The following is a 27,318-nucleotide window of genomic DNA, read 5'->3' on the forward strand; positions in this document are numbered from 1 at the left end:
CCACTGGAGCTGCAGTGAAAGGTTTGCCTTGGTAGCTAATTCTGTAATTCTGATTACAAGTCGGTTATACTCCATAAGCTTCCTGTACATTGCAAGCCTGACAGTTCCCAGTGGGCTCACAATGAACAGTGGCATCCCCACCCAATTCCGCCTAGCATAGCACCCTGAGAGAGAGAATGGAAAATTCAAACTTATTTGAGCCTAAGGTGTGGCCTATATAGCTATATCAGCCAGCTATATAGCTTCCTGTGGGAAAGATTAATCAAATCAATAATGTCTGTAATAGCAAATGACACTTACCATTAGACCCTGAGCTATCTGCGAGCAGGCGCCTCTCCCAAAATCCTATAAATGTAGTTCATTCTCTAGGTACAATCCAAACTCACACCATTTCTAATGAAAACAAAGTTCATCTTAATCCTTTTCCCCAGGCTTGGATGCTCTGATAAATCTTCCCTCACAACTGCTCAGCAACATGCTGGATCTTTTTTCTCCCCAGACAGCCACACTTCACATATATCAAGGTGGCACAATTGTCTCTTGACTCAAGATTCACCTACATTGTGTATGAGATTGTGAATAGCATCTCATGTAAACGTACCCTGACCCCCTTGGGTATGTACTTGCTTATGGAGCTAGTACAGAAGCCCGCATGTGGCATCCTCACTTCTATTTTTTCATGAGCTAGCTAGAGTACAGCTAATGCAGGTATGTCTACACAAGCTGCCATTCATATCCCTGGTTGCAATGTAGACATACCCTCAGTGAGTCAGCGGAACTCACTTAACCCCTTCCCATTCCATTAGAGTTTTCCTTATTGCAAAGCATTTATCCTAGTAAATAATAGGCTTTGAAAAAGAGTTACGTATGTGTTTAGCTGACCAGAGTGTGTATTGACATAAGCCTAACTGATATAAGTATTTTTTCCTTCAAGTTTCTCAGGTGAACAATGCATGCTTTACATAGTCCTACGCAGAGATGGATGTGAACCATAATCTCTGCTCTTTAGGAAGGTCAAAGTCCGACGTGAATCCAAGACTTGCATCTTAAGCCCATCTGAATGTCCATGAATTATTTTGTTCCTGGAACCTTGTTTTAAATTAACATTGCAAATAATTGTGATGCACTGGTAGAAAGTTATTCGTAACCAGGGCCAGAGTAAGGCAGTCCGGGATTCAAGGTACAGCAAAAAAGCACAGTCAGAATTAAACTCTATAAGAATTAAACTGTACCTGCAGCAATAATGATATATGGATCTCTCAAGAGAGTCAGTAATGGTGTCCCTTTTTGAGTCTGTCAGACAATAACAAAATCGCAGGGTTAGGAAGGGCAAAACATCACCCATTATATAAAGTCGTTTTTTATGGTGGTACTTACTTCTGGTTGTGCTCTGGATGGTTGTAGAATAAATAACTGAACAGCTGCAAAAAGAAATCAATGCTGTAGCTGTTGTTTAAGATGGTGGCTATACTACACAGTAAAAATGAATGAATTAAACAGAATTATGAATGTTAGTATTTACTGACCTCCATCTAACAGAGCTAATCCTGCCAACACAAGGAAAGGTGCTGTCTTTCCCACAAACTCATACATCACACTCCCAAAAGGTGGACCCACTAGGAAAGAAAAACAAGGAAAACATTCATGGTCCTTTTTCTTTTAAGATTTCAGCATATTGGAGAACCAGTTCTCTTAACACTGAAATTCAATGCTAAAATTCCCATCCGTCTTAATGGTCATTAATTAAAATAACCAAAGCACTATAACTCAGTATAAGGAACATATTTAGATAGAATAGATTAGATTAGATAATTTCCCAGGGATTGTCGTCTGCAGTCTACAAACATTGCTCAAACAAGAAATGTCAAGCATGGGCCAGATCCCACTTGCTTTACTCACACAGTCAGGTCCACTGATTTCCCTAGTACTATCTGTGTGAATAAGGCAAGCAGGATTTTGTCCCTATGGAAGTAAGAATGCTAGAAACCTGACAAAGGGTCTGAAAGGTGCTCATGAGGATGAGTTTGGTAGAAATACTGATCTTAGAGCCTGTTCATGGTGCAGTCAGGAAGGTTTTTTGCCACTGACTTTAATTGGAACAGGATGGGCCCAAACCTTTGGCAGATCTATGTTCAACTCTTGGATTTAAAGATAGATTTATGTGGATGAGAACATAGCCCATAGTGTTTGTATTTCTAACTTCAAAGGCTTTTCCAAACAAACTGCAGCTGCACTGCTTAAAAGCCACCTATGTAACTGAGAATGAACAATGATATCTCTGGATGTTAATCACTATTCTCCAGCACACAGCTAAGGGGAGGCATTCTGAATCAGAGAAGATGATTGGTGACAGACTTTGAAAGTTACAAGATTTGTCTTCCTTTAGCAAAATGTATCTGCATATTAAATTTATTTTAACTTTTTAAAACTATTTTTAGTGTGCTCTGTTAATATAAACTGGAGATAGGATGACAAAATCCTGTTTCATAGAGGGGAGATACCAAGTGGAATCTCCTATAACATCCATACACTACAGATGTGCATTGTGGGTTTTTTGGATTTGGGGCAGGTAGTTGGTTGGTTTTGGGGTTTTTTTGTTTGTTTTTGTTCCCATTAATATTTCATCTCACTGACCTAATACTCCCATAGCCAGTCCTCCTAATGCAATTCCCATTGCATTGCCTCTCTCTTCATCATCTGTATAAACACTGGCCAGCATACCCATCCCTAAAATTTAAAAAAAAAAAATTAGGCAGTTCTATAATATAACTTATTTTCATTATACACCAGTTTATTGAATATTAGAAAGATGTGATATTAGACATTTACTGTGTGTGTGTATATATATGCATGCCTCCACGTGTAACTCCCACTGAAGTCAAAGGAAGTCCTGCAAGCATAGATGGCTTATAAGGTTATGCCTCATTATATATGCCATTACACACACCAAAACTATATTAAAAGAACATTATTAGGTTGCGAAATCAAGCACTCATGGGAAATGCCAGAACGAAGGCTGCCTGTGCAACCTTACTTTGGACCCCTTCTATGTATTCATTATGATACAGTCACTAATTACATGATCATATACTACTTTTTTCCATGTAGTGCACCGCATGGCGAGTGCTCACTGAGTGAGCAGCTAGTCAATATGTTCTTTACTCCTTGTTCAATGTGTGGTCCTCGGCCTTATTTACTGTACACAATTCAAATCCTGACTGAAGACAGAATTACTAATTTCTTCATGGACTTTTCAAGGGTGCTCGTCATTATAGAATTCACAAACATTAATGCATATAGTTTCAGAACACCCCTTTAAAATGAGGGGATACTGACCTCTGTTCTGTGGTCAATAGTATCTGCTAATTTTGGGTGCCCAAATTGAGATGCCTAGGACCTGACTTTTTCAGAGTACTTAGCACTATACAGCAGTTGATATGTTCAATGCATAGCTCCCATTGAATTCTGTTGCAGCTGCCAGTGTTCAGCAGTACTTTAGATCAGACCCCAGAGTCTCAAGTCAGGTGCTCAGAAAATGAGGAACACACAATTGGTGACCACTTGTGAAAAGTCTGGTTTAAGTGACTTGACTAGCATCACATAGGAACTGTGTGGCAAAAGCTGGGGTAGAATTCAATTCTCTAGGGCAGCATTCAACTACTTTAATCATGAGTCTATTCTTTGTCTGCCTGAAATCCTTTATCTGATTCACTACATTTTCTAACTTCTGCAACAAGTGAGGCTGGGGTCAGAGTAGGTCAATCCTGTGTACTGAATGTGGTAGGGTTTCTGTGGAAAAAATAGTATGTGATCATGTAACTTAAAGACTGTATCATAAAGCTTTTACATTCAGGCAATCTTAATTCTGTCATTTCCTAATTTTTTGAGTGTGATTTTGCAATCTTAATGTTCTTTTTCTCTAATTTCCTTTATAAAGGCAAACTGAAAAAAACCAAATTCCTTCATGAGTCAGGTGGCATGTGACAAGCAAAGGGGTCACCAGCAAGGCTGGAACCTTTAGAGCCACTGTACAGACTTCTGGCACTTGAGCTAACTGATAGAGAGTCTATGTGGACCAACACTAAAGGCAGATGGGACACTTTGCCACTGGATTTCACAGACATTTGCTGACAGCAGATGAATGGTGAGACTGGGAAGTGCTGATTCTGTTCCAGGCTCTGGAGGGGGAGTATACTGTAGTTGGCATAGACTATTCTTCTCATTCCTTGCCAACCATGACCCTTTCTGTCCTGTCCCCTCCAACCTGTTCCTCTCCCAGTCCTGTCTCTTTTCTATCCCTTGATCTTCATCACAGTTACATTCTCCTCACATAGACAGCCCCTTCTTAGGCTTCTCCTCCCATTCCTAGTCTTCTTGCCCAGCAAGTCCTAGTGCCCCTCCCCCTGGACTCCTCATCCAATTGATGTTGCTGGCATCACTGAAAGTATAGAAAAGATAGTTTTCCCTGCCATTGATTCACATGTCCAGACTTTGGCCCTGAACACCCAAGCAGCCCAGAGCTGCAGGAAAGTCCTGCTTAGCCCTGGGCTGGAGCATGCCCAGTGCAGATGGAGTCTTCATGGAATTTAGCTGCCAACCTCTTAACAAGTCTTTGCTTAGCATGTGCGTACTGCAATTTTGCAAAGACTTAAATTGACTAAATTTGTGTGGGCTTTCATGAAGATGGCAAAGGCACATCCCTGACACAAAGGCCACTCACTGCTAAATTTCAAGTCCCTGTTCCAAAGCATGGAGGCTTTTCGTAACAAAAAAAAATAAAAAAAATTGATGACGTGATTTTTTTTTAAATGGTCAAAACAATGTGTTTTTCCCTAGCCTCATTCTTATTCAGACTCTCATTCTGTGCACTATTTTGATGCAAAATTTTCTAAATAAACAAATAAATAAATTCAGCCTTACGCAGACTCCTAGCATAGAAATCTCAGCCCAAACAGTTAAGGTTTGGCAAATTTATAAGCAACTGAAAACAAGGTCTTATAATGGGAAGTGGCAAGCTACCAGCCTTCAGTGCAGACATCTGTTCTTGCTGACCTTTTACATTGATAAAAAGAATTAAAAAAATCTAAAGACACTTCTACACAAGTATCTGAAAAAGCATAGATCTTTAGTCTTCTACAGTAACGTGACCCAAATACCAAAGAATTTGGAAGTGACATTTCTCTGAGATACTTTCAGCCAGCCTCTTGCATATAAAGTAAAATGAATGTAATTGAATTCTACATTTATTATTGAAACTGCCAGACAAAATACACAATTAAGGAAATGACTGTCACTAGAATGACAGGCTAAAATACAGTTAATTTAATCTATCATATACACTTTCATTCTTACCGGCCACAGAAGAACAGGAAGAACCCACTCCTTGAAGAGATCTTGCTATGAATAGTAATGTATAGCTTCCTGAGAAGGCAAACACTGCAGAAAAGGACGAGGTAGATTTTAAAAATCAAGTTAAATCTAACGAGGTTAAAAAGTTAAAGATATTTTAACAATCATGAAAACACCATTCAGCCAAGTGTTTTCTGTCACTGTTGTCACTTTCAATGCTAACCACATTATTTTCTCTTATTACATTTAGATTTGTCAGTGTTGAATCGTTTCTCCACATCTAAGCCTCCTGGTAACACAGAAAAAAAATGTATACAAGCTATCTTTACTAATGAGTAAGGGTTAGAATATGCACTGGTCTAATGCAACTGCCCCTGCCTTCACCCCATCTCCCTGCACTGCTGCATTAGCATGGCCCAATTTGCAGCTCCGGGCATTGGGGAGAGCAGGGGCTGTACCCCAGATGCTCCTTCCCACAAGTAAGTGGGCAAAGGGAGGCTCAGCAATGGCTCTACTCTGCTTCCCACCGTGTTCTGCCTCACATAGTTGGCTGGACATGCAGAGGAATGTGTGGCACCCCTGTCAGGGCTCTAGCAACTTACAGCTCCTCCTAATAGGGGAGCACCAGAGAAACTGTGTCTGTGAGGCACAGTGCCTCCCAATGCTGCCCCTGGACGACTGCATCTGTGCACTGCCTCTTGCATAAAGCTGTATTTAAAGGCACTGTCTAGCCTCTTGGGTATTGCACCGGATCCTACACTCTACTCTGGAAAGACTCCCCACTGGCATTAGTGTAGGGTGAACACTTGTCCCTGAAAACAAGGAATGTACTCTTTCAGGGCCTGTTCCTGTGTCAGTTTTACAAAATCTGCAAGTTGGCCACTTGAAGGAGTACCCAACCAGCTGAGCTGGTGAAGCTGACAACTTGCTGGCTGAACGCACATGAGTCTCAAGTACCTCCTCCCCTGACCTTGCACAAGCCCTTGAACCAGCCCTCCTGTGCACTTATGGCCTTATTCTGTACTTTCACCAGTTTTCACTGACTTTGATAGAGTTACTGATGATTTGTGCTAGCGTGAGCCATAGTCTAATCCACAGGGTGGCAGAAAACAAGTCAGGTGAGTTTCCCAGATGAAGAGAAAGAATAGGCATCCTTTTCTCCTACCAGCTCATGTACACCTACTTGATGCCTACCAAAATCCCTCCAGACATGCATTCAAATCTCAGCACCAACTTCTTCCTGTAACAGGCATCCCAGTATTTTACTTTGAAAATAAGGTCCCCCTCTCCCCCAGCATATAAACATGGAGTCTTCTGAGAGAGACAGGTCTGCTGGGTCATCTATGAAAAATGCAGCATCTGCATCGAAGTATGCAAAAAACAGGCACTTACTAATTGTCGACACAAACATGATGCAGAAGCCAGCAAACATTGGAATCTGGTAACCTATTCTGGAAAACAAAGTCAACACAAATATATTTAAGAATGGTACTTTTTCATGCACACTTTAAAACAGGTTTGTTGAGGTGAATTCCTTGCTGAAGGCAAAGGACGGTTGCTTTTATGTATTAAGAAAATTGCAAAAACTTAGCAGCTCGGTTTGTGGGTTTTGGATTTGAATCAATGTATGCTGGCCACATACATACCTTCTCATTCAATAGATTGTGTTCTGTATTAGAAATCTCAAATGACTTGCCCCTTATAATTCTATTGGTCTAACTCTGCTATATTTATATCCTCTGCAATCCCCCTGGGCTTCAGAGACGTTGCATGGAGTGTAAGCCTGGCAGAATTTGGCTCTGCATATTGAACTCTGAAATATTCTACTAATATCTCACTGTTGGTTAAGAAACTATTCTGTTCTTCTCTATACACTGAAACTAGACTAGAAAGAGCACATAGAACAGTCCCACTAACTGCAGCGAGATATGGTCAGGCCAATGACAGACTCAGTCTACTAGCCCTTACCTGGGAAAAATTTCCATTGACTTCATCAGGAGTTTTGCCTACACTAGAACTGCAGGATTGGGCCCAAAGAGACTTAAAATAACACTTTGCTTCTCCTGAGGCTTCAGGAATACGAATACAGCTGGTCAAAACTCTTCATTGGCAATGTTTTGCTACAAAGAAATGGCTTTTTCATCAAAATGAGTATTTCCGTGGTATGTGAGCCTTGTTATGTGAGCCTCAAATGTATTTGTAAAGAAATCCTTTAAGGGCTCCAAAACCTCACAGTGCTGATTGTTTCTTAAGGAGTGCTGAATGACCCTTCCAATGACTTGCAAGGATCAGGTCCTTAAACTGGTAGGCTTGATCAGTTTAGCACTGCAAGCAAAACAGTGGAAGAATTTCTATTGTAGAACTTTTGTTCCTTTTAACTATTTATTAAATCTTTTAATATATAGGGGGAAAACAAACACAATGAACTATACTTAAACTTCTCATAATGTTAACCATTTGCTACCTAACCTTAACTCTACTTGAAACATTTGATTGTATATAATATGAGTAGTTAAAATAAATATCAATTATTTGTATTACAGTTTACAAAAAATTGCTTATACAAATTCAAATAGTTTTAAATCTTATTCTGCCTTATCCTTATTTTATGTAAAAACTGATTTTTTAAAATAAAATAAAGAACAGAAGCAAACTTCAGGGAAGGGGGAAAGGTACAAGGAGAAAAGGAAGTGGGCAGAGAAGATGGAAAGGTGATAGGGAGAGGCCATGCATTTAAAAGGCTCATTCAGCTACTGTAGAACTTCCTTCAGTCGGTGTGCTGTATTTTTAAGCAATAGAATGCTGCTGAGTTATATGGACCAAATGGCATGGCCCTGAATTAAATGAAACTCTAATTGTTAATAGGAATCTTCCTTAATTATGGACTGCAGAAAATACACCTGTCTTAGAGGGGCAAATGCTGCACTCACTCATGTGCAGAACTCCCATTAGCATCAGTGGGAGTTCTGTATATGCAAGAAATGTAGAATATGAAATAAAAATCTGCAATGGGGATTGGAAGGGGGAGATTTGCTCTAAGTGCTTCTCCTATATTAAAAATATATGGCACAATTATTTAGGTATTAAGATAACAATTAAAGCAAATTGGTTAGTTTTAGGATTAGGTAACAGGACTGGGACTCAGAAAATCTGAGTTCAATTCCTAGTTCTGCCACAGGCTTCATGTATGACTTTGAACAAGTCACTTAATCTATCTCTGTCTCAGTTTCCCATCTGTAAAATAAGAATAATACTCCTTTTTTCTGTCTTGTCTACTTAGATTGTAAGCTTTTCAGGGCAGGCACCATTTTGTAGTATGTGCAAGTACCAGACACTGTCCAATGGGGTCTCTGGGAGAGTGACAAGGTATATAGGTGTCTGGTATGTTACTGGGTTGTTGTCTACCATCAGGCTGATCTGGGCAGGGGAGGGTGTGTCCCCTATTCTTTCCCAGCTGACTGAAGGTAGAAAGGGTTATTAGCTATTAGTCTGAATTTTATTCTGATTTTGAGTTTACATTTTCTGGAAATAAAGCAAGCCCTGAACAAAAGTTTGTGAAAAAACCTATGATTTGGACTTTATTTTTCTATCCCTAGTTGGTGGTCTGAACACCAGCTTCCTTGGTGGTACTGCAATAAGAAAAAAGGTAAGGAAAGGGAACAGATGGGAAGGAAATCCATATATAAGAAGCCGACACTAGTTGTTCTGAGAAAAACATGTTTGGATGATCAGTGAAGAAAGATGTGTTTGTTGGCTCAAGTTACTATAGCCCTGGATCCCTCCACTATCGAAATTACACAGGGAAAGGAAAGGCTTGCCTGAAATCTTGCCCAGGGTTTGGGGAGATATTGATCTGATGCAGCATCACCAACTTGGCATGGGGCTCCTGACTCACTAGAAGGCAAGGGCTGGGTAACAAATAAGCTTGGGAAAACCCTCATCCATACCTTACAGATGTGCAGTGTCTCTTCCTGTTTGGTCCTCTCTTAATACGCCTTTCAGAGTAACAGCCGTGTTAGTCTGTCTTCGCAAAAAGAAAAGAAGTACTTGTGGCACCTTAGAGAGTAACCAATTTATTTGAGCATGAGCTTTCGTGAGCTACAGCTCACTTCATCGGATGCATACCATTTGCATACCGAAACGGTATGCATCCGATGAAGTGAGCTGTAGCTCACGAAAGCTCATGCTCAAATAAATTGGTTAGTCTCTAAGGTGCCACAAGTACTCCTTTTCTTTTTTCTTAATACACCTGCACATCCTCCTAAAATAGCAGATGTGTGCTAATAGCAGCAGTTGGCTGCTGTGCAACCATTAGGTCCTGATCTGTAGCTAAGCACCTGGGAGAGAGACTCCTTGGTGCCACATTAGAGCCATGGCCCATCCCATCCAATGAGCTATCTCCAACCATGGCCATACCTGATACATCAGAGGAAGAAGGTCAACCCCCACCCAGAATTCATGGTGGGGGAGGATCTCTTCCTGACCCCTATAGGTGACCCCTCCAACAGAGTTTACAATGCACAGATTAGGAGTATGTGCTCCAATCAGATCAGTTACTAAACTTTTTTTAACATGTAAATAAGCCCACAAAGCAACTATTTTAATTACTCCTCCCCCTTTCTCCTGAGCCACTCCCCCTCGTTGCTCTGTGGTGCTTTGTGTACAGGAAAATGTTGTGACTATGCAAAGGGTTAGAACATTTCATGTAGCTTCTGTTCCCTTCCCATGACTTTTCTCCCCAGATTTGTGATATCTCTACACCATACAGCAGAGGAAAACCCTGAGACCTGTAAATCTCTTCTGCTCCTTTTGTTTTCACTCTCTTTTTAATTCCACAAGTAGGGAATTACTTGCTCAGTGGTAAATCTGAGACAAAATCCAATATGTTTCAAAGGGCTCTCTGCAGCTAGAAAAGCTTTCGGAAGTATTTCTGACTTCAGGAAAAATACCTATCGTTAATCAGTGGGGGAAGGCAGCTATGGATAAAGTATGTATAAATTGTTGAGATTCAGTGACAAGATGGAGCCAATATTACAGAATTGTCTGGTAGTGATTACACTCATGTAACCCTTCTGCCAGGTGGCATCGTCATCAACAAGGTTCCATATCTAGGGGTTCCTTTTAACAGTACAAGACAAATCCAGCTCAAGCCCCCACCCAGAAATCTGAAAGAACTAAACACCCCTAGGTGCCAAGAGGTAATACTTTCTTGCTCCCAAGTACCAAATCTATGTATGACAAAAGAAAACTTTTATTAAGAGCCAAAGGAAACTTATTAATTTGGGAAAACTCCACAATAATGACTCAAAAGTAAGTACACAATAGTGAAGTAACAATAATTAAAACATCTGCCCCATAGTATCTTGAACACAAGTCCTTTGCTTCAGTTTCTCACCTTGCAGAGTGAAAGTCCAATGGGTGAATGTCCCTTTAACATGCCACTTCCCTCTGCTGCACCCCCCTCACAGTTGGTTGTCCTAGCTCAGTGAAGTGCCAGAATTCAGAGGAGCATTCACATGGGTTTGCCTCCTGCCCCTGAGCATATGAGCAAGAATCAACCAGCCAAGCACCTGGGAGAGAGACTCCTTGGTGCCACATTAGAGCCATGGCCCATCCCATCCAATGAGCTATCTCCAACCATGGCCATACCTGATACATCAGAGGAAGAAGGTCAACCCCCACCCAGAATTCATGGTGGGGGAGGATCTCTTCCTGACCCCTGTAGGTGACCAGCTGAAACCCTAAAGCATGAGCTTTTTGGAACCTAAGACATAAACCAGAAAGTGAGCCCTAGGGCCTCTTGAGCCCTGCCCTCTGCCATCACAAGCAACACCACCATGCAATTCCACTCATAAATTTGCCCAGTTGTCTCTTAAAACTAATTGTGTTGTTTGCCTCCACAACTCCTATTGGAAGGCTGTTCCAGAACCTCACTCCTCTGATAGTTAGAAATCTTCTAATTTACAGCCTGAATTTGTTCAGTTTATATCCATTTATTCTTGTGCCAGCATTGTCCTTTAGCTTAAACATCTCTTCACCCTCCCTGGTATTTACCACCTAATGTATTTATGGAGAGCAATCGTATTCCCCTCTCAGCCTTCTTTTTGCTAAACTAAACAAGCCAAGCTCTTCCAGTCTCCTCTCATCAGGTAGGCTATCTTAGTAGTGCTTCTCTACACCTATTCCAGTTTAAATTAATCTTTCACACATGTGGGTGACCAGAACGGTACACGGTATTCCAAATGTGGTCTTACCAGTTCCTTGCACAATGGCATTAATACTTCTCTATCTCTACTGGAAATACCTACATTGCATTTGTCTTTTTCACAGCCACATCACATTGGTGGCTCATTGTCATCCTATGATCAGCACCCCAACACCCAGGTCTTTCCCTTCCTCTGTTGCTTCCAACTCATCAGCCTCCAGGCTGTAGCACAAATTCTTCTTATTAGACCTTAAGTGCATATTCTTTCACTTTGTACTATTGAATTTCATCCTATTTCTGTCACTCCAGTCTTCAACGTCATCCAGATCTACCGATAGAATATTCCAGTCCTCCTCTGTATTGATGATGCCTCCCAATGTAGTATCATTAGCTCCTCCAATCTGTGCCAAGGTCATTAATAAAAATATTGAATAAAACCGGTCCCAAGACCAATCCTTGAATAACTCCATTAGTAACTTCCTTCCAGTCTGATAATTCACCTTTCAGCACAACCCGTTGCCTTCTCCCTTTTAGCCAGTTACTTTTCCACCTTACAATTCTTGTACTGATCCCCATCTTTCCTAATTTAACTAATAATTTCTCATATGGTACCATGCCAAATGCTTTACTGAAATCCAACTATATTAGATCTACTGCATTTCCCCTTATCTAAAAAATCCGTTATTTTCTCAAAGGAGGAAAATAGGTCACTCTGGCATGATCTATTTTCGGTAAACTCATGTTACATTACATTCCCTGTACCATTTACCTCCATGAATTTAATTATTTTTTTTCCTGTCCTTTAGTCATACAATAAAGAAAATAACATTTCCTTGCCCCTACATCCAACACTAAAGTAAATTTTAACTCACAACAGCCCAAAATGATCACTTTGGCAATGCAGGTCTGTCTACTGATCACCTAGGCAAAGTAGGTGTGGCTGTGCAAATGTGGTTTGCTCCGAGGGAGGTCCCCCCCCCCCAATTCATCAACAGCAGGAAAGAGTTCATTCAGATCCTGGTTTACACTAATTAACAAAATTACCTTATGGTAGTGAGATAAACCATTGATGGGTTTTGTGTTGCAATGAAATAAAATTGAAACAAGGCAAAGGTAGCAGAAACAGTGTTTTTTGTTACTCCCACTGGTGCAAACACTTTGATTTCAGTGCCATTATTCCAGAGAAGTATTGGTGTAACTGAGAATAGGCTATCTGTGTTCTGCGTTTTGACATGTTTACTCTGAGAATTCTGCCATTTTCAGCAAAGGAAATTTAGTCTATCATCTCACTGCTGCCCTGTTACCTAATACTTCTGTTCTCTTGGTCCAGGTGAATGGGCCTGATTCTTAACCTCCTTACGCCTTCTGTAGTCATTTACACATGTAAATGGTAGATCATCAGCTGAACATGACTCCTGTGATGCTGTGGCCAGAGAAGAGCCACAAGAATTATTAAAGCATTAGAAAACATGCCTTACAGTGACAGAGCTCAATCTATTTAGCTTACAAATAGAAGGTTAAGGGTGACTTGATGAGCCCATACATATGCATGTGGTGGAACAAATATTTGATAATAGGCTCTTCACCCTAGCAGACAAAGGTACAACAAGATCCAATGGCTGGAAACTGAAGCTAGATAAATTCAGAATGGAAATAATATGTAAATTTTTCACCAGTGAGGGTAATTAATCATTACAACAATTTACCAAGGCTTGTGGTGGATTCTCCATCATTAACAATCTTTAAATCGAGAATGGATGGTATAGTTCCAAAGGAATTATTTTGGGCAAGTTCCGTGACCATATATTATGAAGGAGATCAGACTAGATGACCACAGTGGTCCCTTCTGGCCTTAGAATCTATGAATCTGTGTGTAAACTAAATATAAAATGCTGTTTTGCACCCACTTTACATCTATGTAAATGACTACATAAGGCAGCAGGAAGCAAACCCAAATATTGTTAAGGGTCTTACCTCTTCCAACAAACTGTCACTCTGCATAGCTAAGGTAGCAACAAGCTTCCATTATTATTAAGCCCTGTTTTTATTTCTCCTGTAATTTTGTCTTGGAAAGTATGTTTTGGATTGAAAATTGCCAAATGTGCATCAGATGCAAAGGAGACTTTCTACAAAGTTAAAGAAAATTTAAGTTATAGAGTTAATACCATGTAATTAAAAACTTATCCAGATCTGAGATGTTCTGGCTTTTGTTTAACATTTCATTTTCTCTTTTTAGCTCAAATACAGCTTGCTACTACCTTTTCCAAATAGTTAAATCCCATGCATGAGCTATACTAAAAGAACATAAGTTGAGATTTAAGCAAGGTTATTAATGATTGTTTGTGGATAGCTGCAGGGATCCATCCTGCTGCCATTAATGTCAATATGAGGGGGGAGGGGGGAAGGACCGGGGGTTTCTGTTATTTTAAATGGGAACAAGATGAGCTCCTACAACCAAGATTTTCCAAAATGTCCACTTATTTTGGGTGCTTAACTCATTGGGCAAACAGAAACTGAAGCACTGAGTATTTGATGCCCCTTTTGAAAATACTAGTGTGGGTGGCTGGGTGGGTGAGAGAGAGAGAGAACACTACCCTATAATCGCTGTCTATAACTTAAAAAGAACATAAAAGCACTTCTATAACAGACTGCTAATGGTGACTTCCTTCAGCTCAAGGACTAGGGAGCTGTGGTTTGGGAGCTAAAGGACAAAGGTTTCAGTCTTTGGCCTGATGTTGCTTTATTGTAGAAAGTAGATGGTTTCTCCATAATTAAGGTTTCAAGCACTTATCACCCTGGTTTTGACAGTGTGGGATGATTAAATTACTTATTTTTAAAATCATGTATTTAATTCAGGTTGAGACTTTGTAAATCTAATTTGATGATTTGTGCTATTGCAATTTTAGATTAAAATTTATAATGTACTACATTTTATAAAGACTAGGGAGTGGGAGGTTAAATGCTACTACTGCTAAAGGTATCTTACCTGAATTTTACAAAACTGCTACAGGGCAAAACAAAATACTGAAAATTAAGGCTCTCAGCCTGCAAATACTTAGGCAGGTATGTAATTTTATTCACAAGAATAATTCCCCTGACTTAAAAATAATTACTTGTCTTTAAAGTTAAGCACAGTACATATCTATATGCAGCAACAGGGGCTAAAACTGACTTGAATAAATTTTTTCTCTTAGTGGCATTAAAATCTTTGACCTGGTGGCGTTAAAACCTTTGTCACTTCAAAACAAAATTGCTTCCGTATTAACAATGAAAAATTATTTATACTTCAATACACCTAAAAAGTTCACAAACATTTTGTTATACACATGGGCCAAATTTTTCAAAAATTAGGAGCCTAAAGTTACGCCCCTAGGAGTTTTAGAGAATCCAACTCTGAAGTCAGTTTGGAGCACAAGTCACACTGACTTCAAGCTGCAATCATTGAGGGATAACTATAGCCTAGTCACATACTTTTAACTTTCTTGACTTGTAAATGTTCAATATATCAAAAGTTGATGTTAGTTGCAAATATGGCAAGTGCTATTTGTTTATCAACCTTGTGTATGAGTTTGTGTTATTTCACTAAGGATATTAATGAGGCCCTGAACTTGTCTTGTCCAGCATAGGGGAGGATTTTAAGTGTGAAATTTCCTAGCAGAAAATTCTATATAAAATCTAAAATTCTAACAGTTAGAGATTGCAAGACTTAGAATCATAGAATATCAGGGTTGGAAGGGACCCCAGAAGGTCATCTAGTCCAACCCCCTGCTCGAAGCAGACTTCAAAATGGCTGCTTTCTGAAACATTCAGTAGGTGTCTAATGTTTGTTTCTGTCCCTCTATCTGCTAAATGAAGTCAAATTATACTGTCATATTTGAATCCTAGATAAATCCTAGATTTTGACATTGGCTTGTGCAGGAGCCTGTTTTCAAGGGAAGAAATAGTAAAATACTTGAAATTGCCACTATGTGGAAGCTGGACATGATTCACTGTCTATGAAGTGGGAACACCATGGCAAAGGAGAATATTTTCATCATCTATGTCCAAACCAGTCTAGGCTTCTTTTCAAAAGTCGGGGGGAGAGGGGCGGTGAAACCCCACCAGATCTGGTAAACCTGTTGCAGCAGATGACTCCCTACCCACTCCACTCCAAACCCAGGTGAGGAAGCAGGGATCAATTGTGACTGAGTTATATGATCCCTGGTCTGCTCCTGTGGCAGCGTGACTGGATTCTGCCTGTGGGCTTATGGAAAAGCCACTATCTAGCTCTATATTTGCTTTTTTAAAGTGACTTTTACCAATATTTAGAGCAGGGGTCTCAAACATGTGGCCCACAGGTTTATTTCCTGCAGCCCGCCAAGCTCCCCCCCACCCCCCGCAAGTTATTTCCTGTCGGCCTCCAAGCTCCCCTTCCCACAGCTCCCCCTCCCCCAGCGTGCCGCGGCCCCGCTCCTCTGCCTACCTCCAGGCACTTCCCACCACCAAACAGCTGTTTGGCGGTGCTTAGCGCTTTCCAGGAGGGGAGGAGGAGCAGGGAGCAGCTCAGGGGAGGAGGTGGAGAAGAGGCGGGTCAGGAGCAGGGATTTGGGGAAGGGGTTGGAATAGGGGCAGGAAGGGGGCAGAGTTGGGGTGGGGACTTTGGGGAAGGGGTTGGACTGGGGGCGTGGAAGGGGTGGGAAGGGGCAGGGAGGTGGTAGAGTTGGGCTGGAGGTGGGGAAGGGGCAGGGCCTCATGGAAGGGGTGGAGTGGGGGCGGAGCCAGGGCAGGCGGGTGGAGGGGTGTCACTGATGCCGCTCTTGGGCCAATGTATTAGTCCTCATGTGACCCCCCCGTGGTGATTCGAGTTTGAGATCCCTGATTTAGACTGAAAGCAGACTGCGCTATTCACTCTTGCATGGCAAACAATGGGTATGCCTACACAACACAAGCAGCGCATGGGCTGGGGTTCTCAGACTGGGGGTCATGACTCCTCAGGATGTTGCAAGGTTATTCCATGGGGGGTCGTGAGCTGTCAGCCTCCACCCCAAGCCCCACTTCACCTCCAGCATTTATAATAGTGTTAAATATAAAAAAAGTGTTTTTAATTTATAAGGGGGGGGTCGCACTCAGAGGCTTGCTGTGTGAAAGGGGTCACCAGTACAAAAGTTTGAGAACCACTGGGCTACCCTATCTAAGATAGCTTGAATCTAGCTAGCACAGGTAACAGTATGAGGCCTATACACAGTTTGGCCTCAATATTCAAATGCTCCTTCCACCCATGTTACTCCCCTACTACGCCAACATAATAAAACCACCTTGATAAGAGACGAAGGACTTATGTTGGTGTAGTTAGGGCGACACAGTGTGTATGTGTAGACCAGTGGTCACCAACCAGTTGATCACAATCCACTGGTCAATCCTAGAGGATCTCCCAGTCAATCACGATCTCTGGAGTGCAACGGGGCTGCCGCTAAGGCTCCCTGCCTGCCCCGGCCCCACGCCGCTCCCGGAAGCAGCCAGCGCAGCCCCAGGGCAGGGTGCGTGGCAAGGGTCTCCCTCCACGCACTGCTCCTGCCTGCAAACACTGCCCCCCCGCACCTCCCATTGGCCGGGAACAGGGAGTAGTGGCCAATGGGAGCTGCGGGGCTGGTGTTTGCAGAGAGGGGCAGCGCACAGAATCACATGCCCCCTCTCCCACCCCCAGGGGCTGCAGGGGTACATTGGCCCCTTTCGGGAGCGGCGTGGGGCCAGGGTAGGCAGGGAGCCTGCCTTAGCGGCAGCAACGCAACACTACAGACCAGGACCGCCGGAGGTAAGTGCTGCCCGGCAGGAGGCTACACCCCAGCCCTGAGCCCCCTCCTGAAACCAGCACCCCATACCCCCTCCTGCACCCTGACCCCCATCCTGCACCCCAAGCCCCAGCCCTGAACCCCCTCCCAGAGCCAGCACCCCAAGGCCCCTCCTGCACTCCAACCCTCTGCCCCAGTCTGGAGCCCCCCAGCACCCAAACTCCCTCCCAAAGCTTGCACCCCTCACCCCCTCCTGCACCCCAACCCTCTGACCAGGCTCAGCCCTGAGCCCCCTCCCACACTGCAAACCCCTCAGTCCCAGCCTAGAGCCCACACCCCCTCCCAAACCCTTACCCCAGTCTGGTGAAAATGAGCGAGGGTGGGGAAGAGCAAGTGACTGAGAGAGGGGGGGAATGGAGTGAGCAGGGCGATGCTTTGGGGAAGGGGCAGGGCCTCGGGGAAGGGGCAGGATAGATCCTGGGTTGCTCTTAAATTCAAAAAGTGATCTTGGGCGTAAAAAGTTCGGAGACCACTGGTGTAGACACTGTGTTCTTTAGATCCACTGTTGGATGTTATTCTTGTCAATTTCTGGGCTCCACTGGAGCCCTGAAATTGACAAGAAAGCTGTCTCTGGGTCTCCACTCCAAACTGGGCTGCCACCAGACTCCCAGCTTGGGCTGCTGTCCGGACACCACACTCTCTGTTTGGAGCCCTGCTGCCCCTGAGAGTTCCAGCTTCCTGCCGAGAGCATGGCAGCTGACCTGACTCCGGGTGTGGATTTCCCTGCCTGAGGCAAGAAGCTCTGGGCGGCTTCCCCCTAGCTCCCATCTGGGAGCACAGAGGCAAGCATAATGTATTGTAGACACAACCTCAGGTAAGACAGCACAGTGCAGGCTTTGGAGCAGGCTAGTGAACAGAATATGTACCCAAGATCCATACAGGGCTTATCCTGACTGCATTGCACTGTCTGCACTGTTACTGTTTCCCAAACTAGCTGGATGTAAACTAGCTCAGGTAAGCTAGTCCAGGTACAGTTTTTTCTGTGTAGACATACCCCTAGTTCTCTAAGGAATATCCATATTTTGTCAGCTGTCCACTGAATGATGCTGGAATGTACAAAAGCCATTAGTTAGCATCACTCACTCCTTATAATTCACTAATCTAGTAATTAAAATTAAAACCATCTCTAACTACACAAAAGAAAAAAGATGGAAAAAAATCCTGAAAAACTCTAAAAACAAGTCAAAAGAGAGCCAGTTACAGCTGCAAAGTGAAATTAATGTAATTATCGGTTGCATCAAGTACAAACTTGAGTGCTTAAAAGGGCACATTTCTTCATTTCATTTCTTCATACATTCTGAACAATAACCCAAAATAAATATCATTCTCCCCAGAAATCTAAAAACAAAAACATAACATGCAACTCTTTTGAGAAAGAAACATGCTGAGCTTCTCACCAAAAGGTTATAAGACTTTTTTTAACATGGACAAAACTTATTTTTTCCCCAATCCCGTTCTTGGAAATAGCAGAACCATTTTTATTTAAACTTTCCAAAAAAAAATTCAACTTGAAGACGACACCCAGTATGGAAAAGCTCAGGCTGAACAATTTAGTTTGGCAAAGTTATTAACAACTGAAAACAGGGTATTTATAAGGAGAAGTCTGTGGCAACCATAGGCAGTGCTACCAGTTCCACCTATAATAAATCAATATTGTTACACTTTCTATTTAACCTACAGAGAGAGTGAGAAATAGCTGTTATAAGTTCTTCACCAAAAAACTCTGCTGTGAGGTGATGAATATATTAATTGATGATATTTTCCTTAAAACATCCCTCAAAAGAAAGTATTTAGATACTGAGGTCAAGGTAAAAATTATACATTAAACCACAACACTCAATGGATTAAAGTTAGGGTTATTGTGTCACGATCACATTCTTTTCTGTATATTTAAAAAGAATATACTGTTTGTTTACAAGGCTCAAACACTTAAACAGGAAATTAATAATTAAGGACAACATGAATTTTACACTGCCCACATACAATATGATAGGTAATACAATGGCTCACAACACTCCCTCCCATTGGAAAAATGTCCAGGAAGTGTCCGGGAGGAAATCTCAGTGTGCAACCTCTCAGAAAGCTCTCCCGACATCTCATCCTTCTGATGAGAAGGAGGGGATAGCCATGTTTAAAAAATAATAATAATAAGCTAGGCGGACCATTCTCAAACCTAGTGGATCCCAGAGATCCACACAGATCCCTAGAGATCCATAGGAGCTCAGGGCCATCTGTGTGGAGGTTTTGTGCCCCGGCAGTGACCACATCCAGTATCCTCCCCAGAACACAGCTCCACAGGAGCAATGTCACCCCTCCCAAGACACAGCTGCATCAGGACTTTGTTCATAAAATACAAACAGATATGAACCCATAATTATGCACACACCCTTGCTTCCAGGCACTTCCACGTGTTTTTTTTCTGAAGAAACTACATAAACTGTATTACCAATGTGACCACTTAAATTGACCACTAACAAAATCAATAGAATACTTGTAAATGGCATATTATTAAAAGATTACTATTTCTTATATGAAAGTGTCTGTGTGTGTGGGATATATCCTTGCAAAATTATAATTAAAATGTATCAATCTAGGCAAATAATCTACATGCCATCTTTATCATAATTATGACTGTTGATGAATAAATTGATAGGAGTTGCTGATGAGCAACAAAAAATCCCTTACATCCACTAGGCATTTACATAAAAATTTTGCAAGGAGGTCTGAGATGAGATGAGAGAGAATCTTGTTTAAAGGTTGGTCTAAACACAAACTTGCACAGATTTAATGGATGATTTGACCAGTGCAAACCCCACTGTACTATATATCGCTATATCAGTTTAAAACTAAAAATTTAGTTAAACTGTTACATCTTCTGTGTACAGACAAGCACAAAGATTTAAGAGGGATATCAGTTTTGACTTCAGAAGCAGAAATATCTAGTACTTCCAATGTTTTGATTGTCTGTATAACTGGCATGCATGATAAGCATTGCATGCTCCAATAAAAGAAAACCATCTGACCAGGATAACATAACAGAGAGCTAGCCAAAGACCACTTTCCAGAGAGAAAACTGTTTGTTGAAAGAACAGCTTACATCTAAAACACAAAAAATAATGCTTTGTCTTTAAACAAAATCGGAAGTAACCTTGTACACAGGGATCCTATATTCTCATACATCTTACTGATTAGGTAACGTCACTGTGTTATGCCCAGGGATTGAAAGAAATTGAACGGGGAACACGCACACAAATCATTAACATTAAAACAGGGCTTTAAAATGATGTTCATTAAAAATGTAACTCCCACAATTGCTTAAAAAAAAATCTATCAAGTTTACAAGTATTGTACTTTGTGCACATGGAACTCCTGTCCACATATTCATCATGTCACTTATTATGATACTGTCATTTCTGTACTACTTGAGCTATCATCAATAAAATAACCTCTAGTCTGTTCCACTTACACCAAACGCTTAAAATAAACTAAATTTATAAATGCACTATCTCCAAACAAAGAACACCAGTGCTTCATTTATTTTCTTTTTGAATTTCATTGAATAAATACTAATAGTATGAATACTATAGCTGTGGTTCTAATTCCATTCAAATACATTTTCAGCAATGCCCCCTTTAAACACACTTCCTTTCAATATTTCCATATATATGACATCTACAAAAGCACATTTTGTATGAAGACATTGGACCAGAACATCAGCTAATGTAAATCAGTGTGACACCATTGATTTCAATGATCCTCAAGCAGCTGAGGATCTAGCAGCCTATATTGTAGTTCAGTGATGGAACAGCAAAGCATCAACTATATATGCGATAGTCTTGCTCCCTTTCCCACTGAGGTCAAGCACAGCTTTGCATTTTTTTTTCCTCACTGTATGCTCATGGAACATTAACCAGAGTCCTAGATTCACAAGATGCACTATAAATACTCTACAGCACATGCAAGGAAAAAATTCTGAATGCTGCCTACAACTTCAACATCAAATTCTCACATTATAGGTTTACTCACAATGATCTGGCTGTTTTAGTTACTGAACCATCTTGACTTTCTGGCCCAGTAATGTAGTATTTTTGTTAGCAGTACTCAAAGAACTCGACTGACCCTTTCAGTAAAAGCTTCTATAAAGATATGCAGACCAAGGAGTTGAAGAGAAAAGAAACTGGATGATGATTAAAGTAGCAAAATGGTTCAAGCATAATACACCAGTTTACTTTGAAAAAGCTTTAATTATAAAGCAGATGTGATAGTCAAACATATTCCAGGGGCTATAAATGAAATGAGAACTCCAGGGAGTTGGGGGAAAAAGAAAATAAATCTTTGTTTGAAATACTGATTATAGTAAAATCTTAGTATAAAATGCTAACAGTATAAAAGCAATAACATACCTGTTTGTCATTGGCCCTATGAAAGGGTTTGTGATTAGCTGTACAGTGGCTTTGGAAGCGAACAATAAACCAACTTGGACATTTTCATTTAGCAAGTCCTTGTCTGCCGTGGGGCAATCGGATGGTATATTAGTCACATTTACCACCATTTGCTCTGTCTGAGTATGATACAAATCTCTTGATCTTGTCCTATCAGACTGACTTCCAGTATCCATTGTGGAGTTGTCATAATAGGAGAAGATGCTTTGAAAACTGGCCACAGTTGTTGTAGTTATCTCAGGTCTCATAGTCTGGATTTCTGTTTCATTTTTCTGGTGTTTAATGCTGTACAGGTAACTGGGAATTATTGGCACTGGAAAAGCAAACACAATATGTAAGTAACTTAGCATCTGTTGCATGTAAATGCCATAATTTCATTAGCTTGCATACTTTATCACAGAAAATGTATCATCAGAACAAATAAAAATAGGGCTTTGCTATATAGAACAGTGCTAAAGAGTTTTCTGATTTTTTTTTTTTTTTTTTGCCTTCAGCAAAGAATTACAACAACAAACATTATTCCAGGAAAAAAAATACTGACTGTACTGAATTATAATTAGGAAGTGTAGTTATAAGCAACTTCTGCAAGCCTTTTCCATAGATATTCAGTTTATGTTGACAGGCATGACTATCTATGTACACAAGTACTATTTAAGGGCAAAACATGGGAGGAACCCCAAGACATTATTTGTGTAGTCTTGTTGGCTGATGCTTTTACAAAGAACATTTACTGCACTAAGAAGGCATTTAAACCAAGGAAAATTCCAATAAAAATATATTATGTTCAATAAATGTTGCTGGGAATAACACTATTAAGAGGGGAAAGATTTTATATTATTTTTATATTAAATAAATAAATAGAGATCTAAGATGTTCACGCTGTTCATTGGTGGGGGGGTTTTAAGTTCACATAAAAGGAAGTCATTTAAAAGTAAAATTCTGTACATGTTTTAAGGTATTAGCAGTATCCTAACTGGATTAATATATAATAAAGGAAAATTAGTATTTTTAAAATAGTAAAAGCAGGTGAGACAGTAATTTTTATCAGGAAATATTAGTGACAAAATCAACAGCTGTTAACGTGTATTGCCTCTTGCAAAAGTCTGAAACTATATATGGTTATGAAATATATTTTTTCAGCAAACCTGCAAACTGAGATTACATAAAAGATTTTCTAACATAATTAGTGAACAAACAATGAAATGCATAGAGAACAATTTTCCTTTAAAAAAAAAGTACTTGCCAAAAATATATATTAGCCTTTCATTAGAGGCCATATTGTGCCATCATGTTTTTTCTTTTTTAATTTGAATTCCCTAATGAAATCAATAAGGAGTTTAGTTTAAAAACTGCCATGGTGTAGCCCAATGTGTCAAATCTGTAGAAGCTAAATGTGTATATCTATGCAATACAAGTGTGTGAACACAAACTGGTATTTTCCCCTTTTCCCCGTGTTTTTGACTTTTTTTTATTTGCATCTTTGTATCCAAATTTATATTAATATGAGGACCTCTAAAACAACCAGTTAAAAATGTTCAAAAACTTGAAATCTAAATGCATTTTTAACTGTAAGTATTCTATCCTAATATTAGGTTAGGTCCTTCCTATATACCATGGAACTTTGGCCATTGATTTCAGTGTTGTTCTGATCAAAGTTGATTTTACTAAACCCAGTTGTGAGTTATTTAAAATCAATCTAAAAGGCCTTCATATTAGTCTGACTCAATGATACTGCTTTGCCACCAAAATCATCTCAAAAGAACAATGATGATGGGGGCGATGCACAAGAATTATCATGAGAAAACATATTTCTCAAGTGTTATCTAGCCTGTCCTTCTGGTTTGCATGACCACAGAGGAAAGAAAATGCTGCACAGTTAAAAATAATTTAGAAAATGACAGATAATTTTTTCTGACTAGAAATTACTGATACCTGTAATTGATACTCTGTGAAGAACTTTTTAGACAATTTTATCATGTATTTTTAAATAAATATAAACTAAACCAAAACTATGAGGTGAGTGGGTATGTATTTGTGCAGTATCTAGAATATCTCATATATAATTTGAAAAAATGTATTGTAGATAACGTATTATTTAGAAAGAAACACCAATTAAACTTGCAGAAGATACACAGACTGTTCAGTGCATCCATTGAGGGGGTTTTATTGTTAAAATAAGTTGGAAAGAAAAGGTTCCACATACCCACTACAGTAAGCAGCATGTTGTCCAGGAGTAATGCAATGAAAACAATAAGCAGAATTAGTTTTCGGGACTGCCGACTCTCCCTGAGCCAGCTGAGGACACTGAATTCATTCCAAGCCATGGCTCAGGCTCCCTCAGGCAATGACTTACACTGTAAACATATAAAGGATATATAATAAGCATTTTTTATTATTTTCTTTTTGCTAAGACAGACTAACATGGCTGCTACTCTGAAACATATAAAGGAGAGTTAGCTTTTCCTGGATTTGCCTGTCTCCCTGTTGCTTTCATGACCCACTTAGTTGGCACAGGTTTGTTTCCCCATTTCCAGCAATAGGGGAATTTTGTGGACCGTGTTTAGTTTCTTTCTTACTCAGGGGTGGGCGGCAGAGGCCTAGTTAGATCTCTACCCATAATCTTAGACTAGTCTGATGTTTCTCTAAAAATAATCAGTTAAATCCTGGCTTCAAATTGTCATTATTATGTGTCATAAAGTGAAAGAAATTCCCACCTCCTGCAACCCAACAGCTTGGCACAACTGCCCCCAACACGTGGAGGAGGATTAGTCCTCTGTATCCTGTTGCTGCAGAGAAATGGAGCAAATCTACTCAGCCCTTCACTCCCATCTCCCCGCCTTGTGCCCTTTACACCCCAGCCACCGGTTCTGCACAAAGGAATCGCAGCCATTCCGCTGGGTTTGGGACCTTCCCCACAAACAGAGGTGGTACAGCGCAGTTTCCTTCTCTCCCCTTGCAAACTCATCCCTTCATTGGTTCATGTTTACAAGAACTTCTTAACCTTAAGGGCTAGAAACTTATTTTTTTAAAGGAAGCTTAGATTCTGCAAGGACTAACGGGGCCATTTCAGCCAGGCTGGTACATTGTACCCCCGTGACCAGGCTCAATCTGTCCCAGGCCTGCCTACCTTCAAATACAGTGCCGTCGAACTGTTCTTAGGAGCCCCGCCTCAGGAGGGAAGGCAGCACCTGGCGTCAAGCTGCAGTAAAACAAGAACGTCTAGCAAACTTCCCCCTTTCCAAGTGTTCTGTCTCACTCAGCTGCTCCAATTCACTGTCCTACGGCTGAGTTATAGATGAGACCTCGGCCCTTCCCATCAAAGGGTCAAATGCTTTACTCTCACCAGGAGCTGCTGCTGCCAGGGCTCAACTCGCGCTTCGCTCACGATTCTGAATCACCAGGCAGATGGGAGGCTGGAGGTTTGCAAAAGATGTGACAGTCTCATCGAAAGGACAGCACTCGCTGGCCACTAATCCGTCTCTGCCCCCGCTGTCACTGCTCCCCTCAGGCTCCCAGAGGGCCCCCCCCACTATCACCGCCCCCCACAGTTCCCAACCCCCCGCTGTCACCGCCCCCACCCCACACTATCACTGCTCCCTCACATTCCCCTTACTCCCCATCTCTCACTGGTCCCCGTCTCTGCCACTGCCCCTCTCACGCTCCACAGCCCGCCCCCCCACCCCGCCACTATCACGGCCCCCAACAGTCCTCTGCTATCACTGCTCCTGTCTCTGCCAGTGCTCCCTCATGCTTCACAGTCCCACACTATCACTGCTCCCCACATACCCCGTCCCCCTCATGCGCCATAGCTCCCCACTAGCACAGCCCCCTGCCCCCCCCAGGTCCCCACTATCACTGCTCCCCACGTTCCCCGTCCCCCTCATGCTCCACAGCTCCCCACTAGCACAGCCCCCTGCCCCCCCCCAGGTCCCCACTATCACTGCTCCCCACGTTCCCCGTCCCCCTCATGCTCCACAGCTCCCCACTAGCACAGCCCCCTGCCCCCCCCAGGTCCCCACTATCACCGCTCCCCACGTTCCCCGTCCCCCTCATGCTCCACAGCTCCCCACTAGCACAGCCCCCTGCCCCCCCAGGTCCCCACTACTGTCACTGCCCCCCACGTTCCCCGTCCCCCTCATGCTCCACAGCTCCCCACTAGCACAGCCCCCTGCCCCCCCATGTCCCCACTATCACTGCCCCCCACGTTCCCCGTCCCCCTCATGCTCCACAGCTCCCCACTAGCACAGCCCCCCACAGCCCACTACTGTCACTGCCCCCCACGTTCCCCGTCCCCCTCATGCTCCACAGCTCCCCACTAGCACAGCCCCCTGCCCCCCCAGGTCCCCACTACTGTCACTGCCCCCCACGTTCCCCGTCCCCCTCATGCTCCACAGCTCCCCACTAGCACAGCCCCCTGCCCCCCCATGTCCCCACTATCACTGCCCCCCACGTTCCCCGTCCCCCTCATGCTCCACAGCTCCCCACTAGCACAGCCCCCCACAGCCCACTACTGTCACTGCCCCCCACATTCCCCGTCCCCCTCATGCTCCACAGGTCCCCACTAGCACAGCCCCCTGCCCCCCCATGTCCCCACTATCACTGCCCCCCACGTTCCCCGTCCCCCTCATGCTCCACAACTCCCCACTAGCACAGCCCCCCACAGCCCACTACTGTCACTGCCCCCTCACATTATCCCTGCCCCAGGTATCATTGTGCCCCGTCTCTGCCATTGCCCCCCTCACGCTCCACAGACCCCAACTATCACTGCCCCACACATTCCCCTTACCCCCCACCACTATCACTGCCCCACAGCCTCCTGCCCCCCGTTATCACCGCTCCCCGTCTCTGCCACTGCCCCCACTCTGTGCCCTTGCTCCCTCCCCCCAACTCTCGGCTCCCGCCCATGATCTCTCGCTCCCCGCCTGGGACTGGCGGGCGGGCGAGCTCCGCGGGGCGCGCCCGCTGCTGTGGCGCTTACCCGGCGCGGCTCTTTTGCTGCCGGTCTCTGTCCGCCCTCCGCGGGTCCTGCCCGCCTGGGCTCCGCTCTGGCGTCCTGCTGGGCCGGGGGAGCCGCGTCGAGAGCCCCGAGCGCCTCTGGGCAGCGCCACTTACCAGCCTCCTCCCTGACGTCACGCCAGATGCTTATCGCCCCCCAGGCGCCTCTGGGGCAAGGGCTGCAGCGCGCCCTGCCCCAGGCAGCCCCGCAGCCAACCCAAGCCCCTGCCGCAGCCCCCCTGCCTCTGCCTCCCACCCAGCCCCTTCGACCCCAGCGCCCCGGGGAGCGAGCGCCCGCCCGGGCGAGGCACCGCGTGCTGCGGACTGCCCCTGCCCAGCTGGCGCGACGCCCGGGAGCAGAGTCAGCCGCTTTTCCCCCTGCAGATGCCCCCTAACGCCCTGGCGGAGGCCGGGAGCCCCGCGGACGGACAAAGGTGAAGGCGAGGTGCTTCTTTAGCCTGCTGGGGGCTACTGGTGTGGCTGGGACCGAGCAAGGCTC

General features: G+C 43.0%; 1 protein-coding gene across 3 annotated transcripts in view; it reads right to left on the reverse strand.

The window, feature by feature from the left end:
- Nucleotides 1-26,892, reverse strand: part of SLC18A2 (solute carrier family 18 member A2) — a 48,902-nt gene extending 22,010 nt beyond the window's left edge. The window contains exons 1-11 of one of the 3 annotated variants that reach the window (XM_084633435.1): nt 26,803-26,892; nt 25,168-25,237; nt 24,952-25,023; nt 24,028-24,178; nt 21,786-22,137; nt 6,742-6,800; nt 5,353-5,436; nt 2,635-2,727; nt 1,527-1,616; nt 1,378-1,421; nt 1,233-1,293 (exon numbers count right to left, since the gene is read on the reverse strand). In XM_084633435.1, the coding sequence (XP_084489561.1) occupies nt 1,233-1,293; nt 1,378-1,421; nt 1,527-1,616; nt 2,635-2,727; nt 5,353-5,436; nt 6,742-6,800; nt 21,786-22,137; nt 24,028-24,148 (904 nt within the window). In that variant the 5' untranslated portion in view covers nt 24,149-24,178; nt 24,952-25,023; nt 25,168-25,237; nt 26,803-26,892. Of the gene's footprint in view, nt 1-1,232; nt 1,294-1,377; nt 1,422-1,526; nt 1,617-2,634; nt 2,728-5,352; nt 5,437-6,741; nt 6,801-21,785; nt 22,138-24,027; nt 24,179-24,951; nt 25,238-26,802 lie in introns of all 3 variants that reach the window. The other 2 variants (XM_084633436.1, XM_084633434.1) reach the window with 2 other exon arrangements.
- Between the last annotated feature and the right edge of the window lie 426 nt (nt 26,893-27,318).

The sequence above is a fragment of the Lepidochelys olivacea genome (assembly GCF_965140295.1).
Source record: "Lepidochelys olivacea isolate rLepOli2 genome assembly, chromosome: 7".
NCBI lineage: Eukaryota > Metazoa > Chordata > Testudines > Cheloniidae > Lepidochelys > Lepidochelys olivacea.